Source organism: Amphiprion ocellaris, chromosome 21 (genome assembly GCF_022539595.1).
Source record: "Amphiprion ocellaris isolate individual 3 ecotype Okinawa chromosome 21, ASM2253959v1, whole genome shotgun sequence".
NCBI classification, from domain to species: domain Eukaryota; kingdom Metazoa; phylum Chordata; class Actinopteri; family Pomacentridae; genus Amphiprion; species Amphiprion ocellaris.
The window spans coordinates 1430272-1442963 of NC_072786.1; the positions used below are offsets into that span (position 1 = coordinate 1430272).

Sequence of the window (12692 nt, forward strand, 5' to 3'; positions counted from 1 at the left end):
TTAAGAACCCGAATTAATTTACATATTTAGAGTTTCATCATAGTCAGACCAGATACACAACTCTGTGTGTTAGTTTGTATGTTTCAGTTGTTTGCATTGTTTGTGCGGTTGTGTGTATTTGTTTATGTTTTTCAGTTGTGTGTATGTGTGTGTGTGTTTCAGTTGTTTGTATGGTTGTGTATTTAAATTGTGTTTACATGTGTATATTTGTGTATATATGTGTGTGTATGTTTTTGTGTTCCTCACAATCAGTTGTGTATCGTTGTGTTTATGTTTGTGTGTGTGTGTGTTTGTGTGGTCCTCTTCTGTGGTCGTCGTGGTAACGCTGAAGCATCACAGGAGGAGAGCAGCTCTGTGATCTGATTGGTTCTGAGGAGACTCTTCAAAATGTGCTTCTCTTCATTATGGAAAGAAGCAGGGAGAACATCATACATGTAGAGAACATCATACATGTAGAGAACATCATACAGAGACTAGAACTACTGAAACAGCACAGAGTAGAACATGTAGAACCAGTGGAACCAGTAGAATCAGTACAGGGCAGAACCAGCAGAACTAGTAAAACCAGCAAAACCAGAAAAAAAAACATTCATACCACCAGAACCAGCACATAGCAGAACCACGAGAACCAGGAAACCAACATAGAACACAACCACTAGAACCAGCACACAACAGAACCAAGAAAAAATATAGTAGAACCAGCAGAACCAACTGAACCAGCATGGAGCAGAACCAGAGCATAGTGGAACCAGTTAAAATAGTAGAACCAGCAGAACCGTGGAACCAGTGGAACCACCTAGACCAGCAGAACCAGCACAGAATAGAATCCATAGAACAAACCAGTTTTCTGTTTGTTGTTGGTGTTGACGTTCAGAACAAACCAACCAGTAGACGAGAAGATGAACGAAGAGAACCAATTGGAAAACCAAAACAGAACCAGTCCAGCTGCTGACACTGAAACACACCTGAGCCAACACCTGGGACAGGTAGCAGCAAGGTGAGTACAAATACCCAGTAGAAATACTCTGAGTAGAACCAGCGTCTCCATGGCAACTGTTCTGTCCAGATGTTGAGTGCCGTCCAGCTGCTGTGTTCGGGGCCTTCATCATGAACAATGTGACGCCTGGCAGCCCTCCAGGTGAGTCAGACCTGAAGGACTACAACTACCTGGCCCTGGTCCTCGGCGTGCCCCTCATCCTGGTCATCATCCTGGGGAATGTCCTGGTGTGTCTGAGCGTGCTCACTGAGCGCTCCCTGAAGACCGCCACCAACTACTTCATCATCAGCCTGGCGGTCGCCGACCTGCTGCTGGCCGTGCTGGTGCTGCCGCTCTACGTCTACTCTGAGGTCAGTGAGACTGAGGCAGAGAGACAGGTGTTAGTGAGACAGGTGTTAGTGAGACAGGTGGTAATGAGAGAGGAGGCAGACAGACAGGTGTGTCTGAATTCAGGGAGACAGCTGATGTGATGTATTGACTCTATTGGTCATGTGACCTTGATATTGACTCTGTAATGGTCATGTGACCTTCGTATTGACTCTGTAATGGTCATGTGACCTTCGTATTGACTCTGTAATGGTCAAGTGACCTTCGTATTGACTCCGTTGGTCATGTAACCTTCGTATTGACTCTGTAATGGTCATGTGATCTCCTCTCTGTGCTTAGTTCCTGGGAGGTGTCTGGACTTTGAGCACCTCCATCTGCGACGCTCTGATGACGATGGACGTGATGCTGTGTACAGCCTCCATCTTGAACCTGTGTGCAATCAGCGTGGACAGGTGAGTTCACCTGTATGTTTCAGTCATACAGTCAGACGTTCTCTCAATGTTCCTGAGACTCCGTCCTGCAGCAGATAACACGCCTGATTAGAAGAGAAACTAATTAACATTTTCAAATGATATGACTTCTGGTTTGACCTGAACACATCACAGGACCGAACATTTCCTCCTCAGTTCATTAAAGAGTCTTTAAAGATGAGCATCACCTGATTATACCTGTCTGAGCAGGTTAATGAAGAAGCGGAACTCTGAAGGTCAGCGTGATTCTGGCGAAGTGGATAAAAGATGAATCGTTGGCGTCGTGTCGGGCTGTTAACACCTTGTTAGTGAGACACCAGATGATTACGTTCAGGTTCTTATAGGTGACAGCTGATGACGAAGGCAGCCGCAGCTTCAAAGTGTTGAGAAAATGGAATGAAACAAGTCTGGGAGTAAAACGTGGCAGAGACTCAGGCGACAAACGTATTTTTACTAGAAGGTGCTAAGTCTAAATTTAAAGCCATCAGACGGAGCAGAGCTGATCTGTTAACACAACTTTAGAAAACTGAAACCAAACTCCTGTCATCCAAACATACAACTGTAGTGTTAGAGGGTAAATGTAGCATTAGAGGGTAAATGTAGCATTAGAGATTTACCCTCTAACACTACATTTACTCTCTAATGTCAGTAAATGTAGATCAGTTGTAGTTCCTGGTTGTTCCACCAGGTGGAGCCTCTTCCTGTTTAATACAGTAAAGACCAAAGGAGGCGTCACTCAGAATACAGTTCATGTTAAAGCAGAGAGCATTGTGGGAGTTTAGCTAGCAACGGACACCATGACAAAGACTTCAGTGTCAGTTAATGACCTCCAACCAGAACTAGTGTTTAATACAAACTGTAAACTTACAGTACCATCCTGACCAGAAGTCTGTTTATGTTGCAGGTACATCGCTGTGGTGGTTCCCCTCAAGTACAACAGGAACCAGTTCAGTGTCCGTCAGCTGGCTCTCATCACGGCCACCTGGGTTCTGTCTCTGGGCGTGGCCAGTCCCGTCATCTTCGGTCTGAACCAGGTTCCGGGTCGTGATCCCAGCATGTGCAAATTGGAGAACGAGCAGTTCGTGGTGTACTCGTCGGTGTGCTCCTTCTTCGTGCCTTGTCCCGTCATGCTCTTCCTGTACTACTGGATGTTCCGAGGCCTGCGGCGCTGGAGCGGTCGGAGCCGGTCCCAGGCGGGTCGGGTCGGACGTCCGGCTCTGTCACTGCGTCTGGGCTCGGCTCTCCAGCGAGCGAAAGCCACGACCACCGGCAGTCGAGAGAAGGTGGTGTACGTGGCACCCAGCGGACTCAGCCCCACCTCCCTGTCCACCGTCTCCATGACAACACCCACTGCTACCCCGGTAACGGAGGAGAACCAGCACGAGGCGGTGGCACCGGAGAGCGACCCGATGACGACCCAGATGGACAGCGTGTCGGACGGAGAACCGACGGAGAGGAGGGAGGGAGGCAGCCGCAGGGAAAACGGCCTAAAGAGCAACGCTGCCAAGAGAGGACGACGGAACAGCAAGAGCAGCCGGGTCAGCGGCCGAGAACGCAAGGCCATGAAGGTTCTACCAGTGGTAGTCGGTGAGTGACACATCCAGAACCAGAAAAATGAAGGTTCTAACGATAATGGTGATTGCACTGGACAACCATTCGTAGTTCCACAAATAACATTTTTATAGGTGGTTCTTGAAACAACCTTCAAAGTGTCCTAGAATAGAACCACCACAAACAGGTTCCTTTAGGCACCAAATATGGTTCTCCAAAGAACTTTAGCAAAAATAGCTTCTCTGAGAAACCATTTCTTCAAACTGTTCTTTAAATAATTCTCAATGGTACCTTAAAGAACCACCAATAATAGTTCCTTGAGGTACCCTACTTAAAGGTTCTCCACAGAACTTTAGCAAAAATGTGTTTAAGGCACCAAGGTTCTTTGAAGAACCCCCAGTGAGCCTCAAAGAACCATCCCACCACCCAGTTCCGTAGACACTGTAAATGGTTCTCCAAAGAACTTTATTGCTTTTTATTTTCATTAAAATTACTTTCTAAAACAAGCAGTTCTTCAAGTGGTTCTTTAAGGAACTGAATATTCAGACAGTTCTTCAAAGAACTTTAGCAAAAATAGCTTCTCTGAGAAACCATTTCTTCAAATTGCTATATAAAGGACCCTCAAAGGTACCTTAAAGAACCACCAATAAAATTGTTCCTTGAGGCACTCTACTTAAAAGTGTTCCAAAGAACTTTAGCAAAAATATGGTTCTGTACACAAGGTTCTTTGAAGAACCCCCAAATGAGCCTCACAGAACCATCTAAACATGGTTCTGTAGACACTTTAAATGGTGCCCCAAAAACTTTGATAAAATCACTTTCTAAAGTAAGTATTTCTTCAACTGGTTCTTTAAGGAACCAAATATTCAGACAGTTGTCTAAAGAACCCTAAAGCATTGCAAAATATTTCCTTGAGGCACCATATTTAAAGGTGCTCCACAGAACTATAGCAAAAATATGGTTCTGTACACAAGGTTCTTCGAAGAACTCCCAAATGAGCCTCAAAAAACCATTCAACCACCAGGTTCCGTAGACACTGTACATGGTGCTCCAAAACCTTTATTACCTGTTAATTTTTGATTAATATTGCTTCCTAGAATAAGCATTTCTTCAAGTGGTTCTTTAAGGAACCACATTTACCTAAAATACATAAAAATATACTTTTTATCATCTTATAATGTTTAAGAACTAACAGATAATTTCTTCATTTTACACGTCTAAATATCCTTCATTAAACTTTACAAACACAAAAAAAACACATTTTCATGGAACAGAGCTAGAAAATGAAGTTAATTATGGAAAATAATAATAATAATGAACCTTATTTCTATAGCACGTTTCAACTGCTTCACAAAGCATTAAAATACAGAACACATTAAATAAAACTAAAAGAAATAAAACATCAGTAAAAACAATAACAACAGAACAACATTAAAAAGATCAACAACAGAACATTCTATCTGGAAATAATAAACTGATGAAATGTTTTGGTTGCTGCGTCTGTGAAAACATTAAAACGGACACAAATGATCATGAACAAACTCATCACTCAGGCTGAAATTGAAGGTTCCACGTCATCTGCTACGAAGTCATTCCACACAGTTAATGGTGTGGAACCTCAGGAAGGAGCAGAACGTGATGGAGATGAAAACCGTTTACTGAGCACCTCTCAGCTGGACATCTCCACAAACTGTTTCTGGTGTTTTACTGAAACTGGGAGGGAAGCTGTGATGCTCCAGTAAAAATAGAACGTTCTTCTATCGTCTCCTTGGAAACGGCTTCAGTTCTCAGCAGCAGCTTCACACCCGATGGTGTTTAAACACAAACCGCAGAACAAAGACGCTTCAACGGGCCTAGATCCACAAAGAAACACCGAATATGAGCCGAAGACGTTCAGGAACATCTGGGGATCAACAGCTGGAGGAGGTTACATGTAAACACAGGTTACTGACAGGTTCCTAGAATAGAACCGTCAGAGAAGGGTTCCTTCAAGCACCAAAAGTGGTTCTCCAGAGAACAAAAATAGGTTTAATGAGAAACCATTTCTTCAAACCGTTTTTTAAACAACTCTCAAAGGTACCACAATAAATAGTTCCTTGAGGCACCCTACTTAAAAAAGAGAACTTTAGCAAAAAAAAAAACAAAAAAAAAAAAACTTGTTAAAGCACCAAGGTTCTTTGGAGAACCCCAAATGAGCCTCAAAGAAAAATTCAACCACCCAGTTTTGTAGAAACTGTAAATGGTGCGCCAAAGAACTTCAGCACTTTTTCATTTTATTACAGTTACTTTTGAAAACAAGCATTTCTTCAAGTGGTTCTTTAAGGAACCAAATATTCAGACGGTTCTCCAAAGAACTTTAGCAAAAACATCTTCTTCAAACTGAAACAATTTTTTTATGAAAGGCCTTTGTAGCACCATTTATGCTGTGGCCCTTTAAGGGGTTCTTTGAAGAACCGTTTAAAGAATGGTTCCTTTAATAACCTATTTTTGCTAAATATCTTTGGACCGCCATGTATGGTGCATAAAGAAAAATTTTTGATGGTTCCTTGCACCACCATCGGGTGGCTTTTAGAAAATCCTTTAACCCTCCTGTTGTCCTCATTTACAGGCACCAAAAATTTTTTTCTTTGTCCAAAAAAAATCCCAAAATTCAGCAAAAAAATTCAACAAATTTCTGAAAATTTGCAAAACATTCAGGAAGAAAATTCCAATAATTCCTTAAAAGTTTCCCTTAAAAGTTTTATTTTTAAAAAATCCCCCAAATTTGGCAAGAAAATTCTTGTAAATATTTTCAAAAAATGAGTAAAAATCTTCCAAAAAAATCCTAAAAATATCTAAAGTGATTCCATATACATCAGTAAAACTTCTAATATTTTCTTTAAGAACATTCACATAAAAATGAACCAAAATCCAGCGAAATTCACTGGATTTTGGTTGATTTTTTTGTGAATGTTCTTAAGAAACATTTTTAACATTTCTTTTTTTTCCACCAAAAACTGTTCAAAGATTTCCCAAAAATGTTGAAAATGTGGACATCAGAAGTTTCACTGTGAAAATATATTTTTCTCCACATTTTCAAACTTTAAAACGGGTCAATTTTGACCCGCAGGACGACACGAGGGTTGAGAACCTTTAGCTAAAGTCTTCCTGTCTCTGTGTCTCAGGTGTGTTCCTGGCCTGCTGGACGCCGTTCTTCGTCGTCCACGTCACCAAGGTGTCCTGTGGGTCATGTGACATCGGTCCCACCCTCATCTCCGTGGTAACGTGGCTCGGCTACGTCAACAGCGCTGTCAACCCGATCATCTACACAGCCTTCAATGCCGAGTTCAGGAACGTCTTTCACAAGCTGCTCTGCTGCCGGACATGAGAACGGCCGGAGGTTGGCGATCCGCCGTGGAACGTTCCAGAAACACTCAGAGACCCGTTCTGCAGACGGTTCTCCAGCAGGACGAAGGTTCCTGACCAAAGCCTTAGTTTAGATCTCAGCTGGACTGAACCCTCATCTGGAAGGTTTGGGAGTTTATTAGTCAGATTAAATCTTCGGGCCCAGAGGCATAAAACATGAATATGTGCAGAACCGTAAACGTTCTTTGATATCGGAGTAATTTTCTGTTTTTAAAGGTTTACCTGGTGATTATTCTGATGACGTGAGTATTGTTTCGTGACTGAATGTTTCCAGCAGAGTTTTGTGGTGAAGGAAATGTTGTTTGTGGTATTTTTATCTGTGAAGTGACGACATGTAGCTGAACAAAGACCTTCTGTGTCGAAGACAGAAAAATAATAAAGATGTTTTAGAAATGACTCGTGATTTTTCAGAAAAACTGAACTTTATCTCCAAACTTTAGAATCAGCTTCATAAATATTACTGGGAATGTCCCGATTGGACCCCAACTTTAGCACTAGAGGGTAAATGTAGCATTAGAGGGTAAATGTAGCATTAGAGGGTAAATGTAGCATTAGAGGGTAAATGTAGCGTTAGAGGGTAAATGTAGCGTTAGAGGGTAAATGTAGCATTAGAGGGTGACTGTACCGTTAGAGGGTAAATGTAGCGTTAGACGGTAAATGTACCGTTAGAGGGTAAATGTAGCGTTAGAGGGTAAATGTATTATTAGAGGGTAAATGTAGCGTTAGAGGGTAAATGTAGCGTTAGAGGGTAAATGTAGCGTTAGAGGGTAAATGTAGCATTAGAGGGTAAATGTATTATTAGAGGGTAAATGTAGCGTTAGAGGGTAAACGTAGCGTTAGAGGGTAAATGTAGCATTAGAGGGTAAATGTATTAGAGGGTAAATGTAGCGTTAGAGGGTAAATGTAGCGTTAGAGGGTAAATGTAGCATTAGAGGGTAAATGTAGCGTTAGAGGGTAAATGTAGCGTTAGAGGGTAAATGTAGCGTTAGAGGGTAAATGTAGCGTTAGAGGGTAAATGTAGCGTTAGAGGGTAAATGTAGCATTAGAGGGTAAATGTAGCATTGGAGGGTAAATGTAGTATTACAGATTTACCCTCTAACACCGCATTTACCCTTCAATACTACATTTACTCTGGTTCCATCTGAACCAACACGATGTTTTGCAGCCTTCATCTCATTGGATCTCTGAATCTTCGTCGTCCTGCAGGTGAAATCGATTCTTTGTTCCAGACTAATGACATGTCTCTGAGGGGGTGGAGCTCCGGCCCACCTGTCACTCACCTGCAAGACAGAAACCTGAGTGGATTCACCACGGTGTGAAGGGGAGCAGCATCCTCCTCTGTGTGAGCCCAAACCGCCATGGAAACCACAGGTTGCCACGGTAACGGAGGGTACATGCATCCTCCAGCTGCGACATGTAATAAACACGCGTGTTCAAAACGACACGGGGAAAAAAAACAAGGATTTACTTTGCATGTTTTGATTTCAAAAAGAGAAGTTAGAAATGTAGTTGTACTTAAAAATAAACAGAATGTTTAATTTTAGCCGACATGAATAATTATTGACCAACTTTCATTTTCTCTACTTTAAACACAACAATGAAAAAAACCCACTCAAATACAGAAATGTACACAGAAATAGAAATAAATAAAAACAAAGGAAGGATCTCACCTGGACACACTTTCAGTTAAAAAAAATCGGCCGTCTTTAGAAACCTCTGGGGGTTCCTAAATGAACCAAATGGTTCTTTAGAGAAGCTATTTTGACTGAAGCCCCTTAACCCTCCTGCTGTCCTCATTTACGGACAGCAAAAAATATTGTTCCTTCATCTGAAGAAAATCCAAAAATTTAGCAAAAAAACTCCTCAAATTTATAAAAAAAATTGCACAACCTTCAGGAAGAAAATTCTTTAAAAGTTTCCCTTAAAAAATATTTTTTTAAGAAATAAAAATTCAAAAAATAATTTTAAAAAAATGTAAATATTTTTAAAAAATGAATAAAAATCTTCCAAAAAATCCTAAAAATATCCAAAGTGATTCCATATATATCAGTAAAACTTCTAATATTCTCTTTAAGAACTTTCACATAAAAATCAACCAAAATCCAAGGAAATTCGCTGGATTTTGGTTGATTTTGGAAGAACTTTATCAAAAATAGGTTCTATCATAAACCATTCCATTGAACGGTTCCTTTGAGAACTACCAAATGTGCCTCAAAGTACCATGAAGAAATGATGCAGTAAAGAACCTGTTTTTGCGAAAAAATACTCGGAGTACCATTTATGGTGGTTCTTTAAGGCATGTTTGTGGATTTTTAAGAAACCGACCCAATAAACACTGCGAAAGAATCTATTTTTGCCAAGGTTCTAAGGAGATCCATTCATGTTGCCTCATGGAAACATTTCTGATAGCTTCTTGAGGCACCTTCAACGGTTCTTTGGAGAACCATTTAAAGAAACACTTTCTTCAAGAATGTATTTTTGCTAAACGTCTGTACAGTAGAGAAGAACCTGTTCTCTATGAAAGTTCTTTGGGGCACCATTTATGGTTCCTTGAAAAGCATTTTTCAAATAATATTAAAAAAAAACATTTTTGATGGTACTTCAAGACATCTTCAGAGATTCCATAAAGAACCTATTTTTGTGACAATTCCTTGGAGTACCATTTCTGGTGTAGTGAAGAACCCCTTTCTGGTGGTTCTTTGAGGCACCTGTTGGGCTTTCTTAAAGAATCTATTTTCACTGAAGTTCTTTGGAGCACCATTTATGCTGAAAAGTGTTCTGTTTTTTAAAGGTGGTTTGAGGAACCTTCAGTGGTTTCCTAAAGAACCATTTAAAGATGATTAAAAGATGTTTACTAAAGTTCATTGGAGTGATTGTTATGATGCCTCTAGGAAGCATTTTATGATGGTTCTTTAAGGCATCTTTGGGGGTCCACCAAGAATCAATTCGAAAAAATGTTTTCTTTAAGAACCTTTTGCTTTTGTGGAACTTTAAATGGTTCTTGTGCAGCACCAGTGCACCTTTATTCCAGACTCTCAGTGAAGTTCTCTGCTTGATTAAACTTGTTCTGTGTTATTTACGTCTCTTCTCTGGTCGACTAAACTTGTTCCTACTTTAAACCGTCTCATGTGTTCTCACATTTTTTTTCTCGGCTCCGTGGCAGGAACATCATTATCGGTCCACAAATAGTTTCCACACTCAGTTGGCACCTCTGAGATGTTAAAAATACTGCCGGCGCTCCGTCAGGACGAAGAACAAAGACGAGTTCCACACCGAGTCGGCTGATACCATCAAACATTAGGAGACCTCATTAGGTCGTCATGGGAACAGCTCATCACTGGTAGAACATCTGTCAATCGTGAGAACGTCAAGTGAACGTTCTCTGATTGACACCAAACACTCCGATGTGACTTTATGAATGATTCGTCCACAGTTCTATGATTTTACTGTAGAACTCAGCTGTGACAAAGTCGGAACTATAAAACTATCCACAGACAGTGTAGAGGTACTTTATAGGGTTCTTTAAAGTACTTAAGGTTATTGATTGATAAAACATCAGAAAACAGTAAGAAAAGTCCATTACAGTTTCCAGAATCCAAAGCTGGCATCTTAGAACATGCTGTTCTGTCACCAAAAGTCCAGAACTCAAAATATTAAACTGGTTCTAATAGGAGAAACCAAATTCTTACTTTTTTGCTTAAGGACGACCTAAATAATTATCAAGTTCTGTTACTGAAATAATTCCTCAAGTTCTATGGAGCGCCATTTAATGTGCTAGTGTGACCGGTGTGTTTCTGTCTCTGCGTTATGTGTGCTAGCAAAAATTCAGGCGTGCATCTTTTTTGGAGGCCGTCTCCATTTATTTTCCAGCTCCTGACATTAAAGTAGAAACACAAAATTCTCCTGTCAGTGATCGCTACAACACACGCCCCTACACAGATCAAATAATAACAAAGTGAGCATCTCGTAACAAGTTTAATCTAGCTAGAACAGAAATTTCCCCAGACTGCAAAGCCGCTTACCTCTCCCACAGAAATCAGCGACAAAAGGGGAGAGAATTGGCGCGAGAATGGCACTTATAGAGGGCGGTGTTACATAGAATGTGACTGTAGTGGTACAAACCCAAACCAAAGTTCCACTTACTGACAAGGAGGCTCAACTAGTCAGGCATTAAGTGAAACAAAAATAAACAAACAAACAAACCCAACAGACACAGATTTTGTGTAATTATCACAATAACTAATGTACAACATATTCCATATACACACACTTATATATCACTGTATAATCGACCCTGTTACACTAGACCATTGTCTGTTTAGGCACTGGTTCCTAAAATGGTTCCAAAAATAACCTATTTTTGCTAAAGTTCTTTGGAGTGTTTTTAAGGTGCCTAAAGAAAAAAATTTCTTACGGTTCTTTGTAGAACCTTTGAGGGTTCTTTAAAGAATTGTCTGAATAAATGGTTCCTCAAAGAACCTATTTTTAAAGTTCTTTGGAGCACTATTCATGGCACCAAATGGAATGCTTTTAAAGAGTTCTTTTAGGCACCTTTGGGGGTTCTTTAAAGAACTATCTGAAGAACTTTAGCTTTACAGAACCTCCCATGGAAAGAGTCTCTTTAAGGGAATCAAATTGAAGAACCATTGTTGGTTCCACGTTAGCACTTTTATTTTGGTGGGTGCATCAAAATAAAAGCCTGAAAATTAATCTTAGCTTCTTACAGGTTTTTAGATTTAGAACAAAAAATCTATTCATAAAAGGATAAAATTCAAATATTTGGTTATCTTTGCTCCTTTTTCTGGCTCGTTCTGCAAAACTTTCTTTTTTAAATATAAACAGAGGCTCAAGAAATGGGAACATTTTTTCTTAAGTCTTCGTTAAAACTGTTTTGTGATTCTGTTTTTTGTTCTGAAGCTTCTCCTTGAACTGCCTGCAGGTCTGAAGTTTGTTCTCCAAACAGAACCGTATAAATCCGTGTTTCATCTGGTGATCGATTGTTTTAGGAGCCGTGGAGATGTTCAGACCTTTAAACTGTCCTGGGATCAGTTCCTCCACGTTCCTGTCTGATATAACCGATCCTGCAGGAGGAACATCCAGATCTGAGGCGATGTTCTCACCAGTAAAGAGCAGAAACAGATCTGAGATCAGGTAAAGGTCAGAGCAGCAGAACAAAGACGGAGCCGAGACACAGCAGGTCATCCGGACAAATTAACCTTTAAAGAACAGCGAGGGGTGAAGATGGAAAAAGCAGGAGGAGGACCGGGGGGACGGAGCTTTAATACCAGGTTTAAGACGTGAAGACGAACAGATGGAGACAAACAGTCAGTGTTTTATCACAGGATTCACACCTGAGTGTGTTCAGCAGGTAGTTTCCACTCTGCTGGGGATGATCCAGCTCACTGCCTCCACACAAAACCAACCCAAGAAGAACGAGAACAGAAGAGAAAAGAGAAGAGAAGAGAAGAGGAGAGGAGAGGAGAGAAGAGAAGAGAAGAGAGGAGAAGAGAAGAGGAGAGAAGAGAAGAGGAGAGAAGAGGAGAGAAGAGGAGAGGAGAGGAGAGGAGAGGAGAGAAGAGAAGAGAAGAGAAGAGAAAAGAGGAGAGGAGAGGAGAGGAGAGGAGAGAAGAGAGGAGAAGAGAAGAGGAGAGAAGAGAAGAGGAGAGGAGAGGAGAGGAGAGGAGAGGAGAGGAGAGGAGAGGAGAGGAGAGGAGAGGAGAGGAGAGAAGAGAAGAGAAGAGAAGAGAAGAGAAGAGAAGAGAAGAGAAGAGAAGAGAAGAGAAGAGAAGAGAAGAGAAGAGAAAAGAGGAGAGGAGAGAAGAGATGTGTCTGTACGCTCTGACAATCTTTCAACATAAAAATAAAGGTGCTAACTGGAACCAGCAATGGATATTTGCATCAATGCCATAGAAAATTTATTATTCATTCCATACAAAACCCTT

General features: G+C 40.8%; 1 protein-coding gene and 1 long non-coding RNA gene across 3 annotated transcripts in view; one reads left to right on the top strand and one right to left on the bottom strand.

The window, feature by feature from the left end:
* drd4-rs (dopamine receptor D4 related sequence) overlaps nt 1-7146 on the top strand; it is a 31357-nt gene extending 24211 nt beyond the window's left edge. For both annotated transcript variants that reach the window (XM_055006606.1, XM_023269087.3), the window contains 5 exons: nt 875-997; nt 1067-1347; nt 1664-1776; nt 2699-3381; nt 6510-7146. In XM_055006606.1, coding sequence (XP_054862581.1) covers nt 1108-1347; nt 1664-1776; nt 2699-3381; nt 6510-6712 — 1239 coding nt within the window. In that variant the 5' untranslated portion in view covers nt 875-997; nt 1067-1107 and the 3' untranslated portion in view covers nt 6713-7146. The remainder of the gene's footprint in view (nt 1-874; nt 998-1066; nt 1348-1663; nt 1777-2698; nt 3382-6509) is intronic.
* Nucleotides 4389-12243, bottom strand: LOC129347896 (uncharacterized). The gene is made up of 2 exons (XR_008600219.1): nt 8031-12243; nt 4389-7103 (listed from the first exon to the last, which is right to left on the bottom strand). It is a non-coding gene; the product is annotated as an uncharacterized LOC129347896 (long non-coding RNA).
* Nucleotides 12244-12692: the final 449 nt, after the last annotated feature.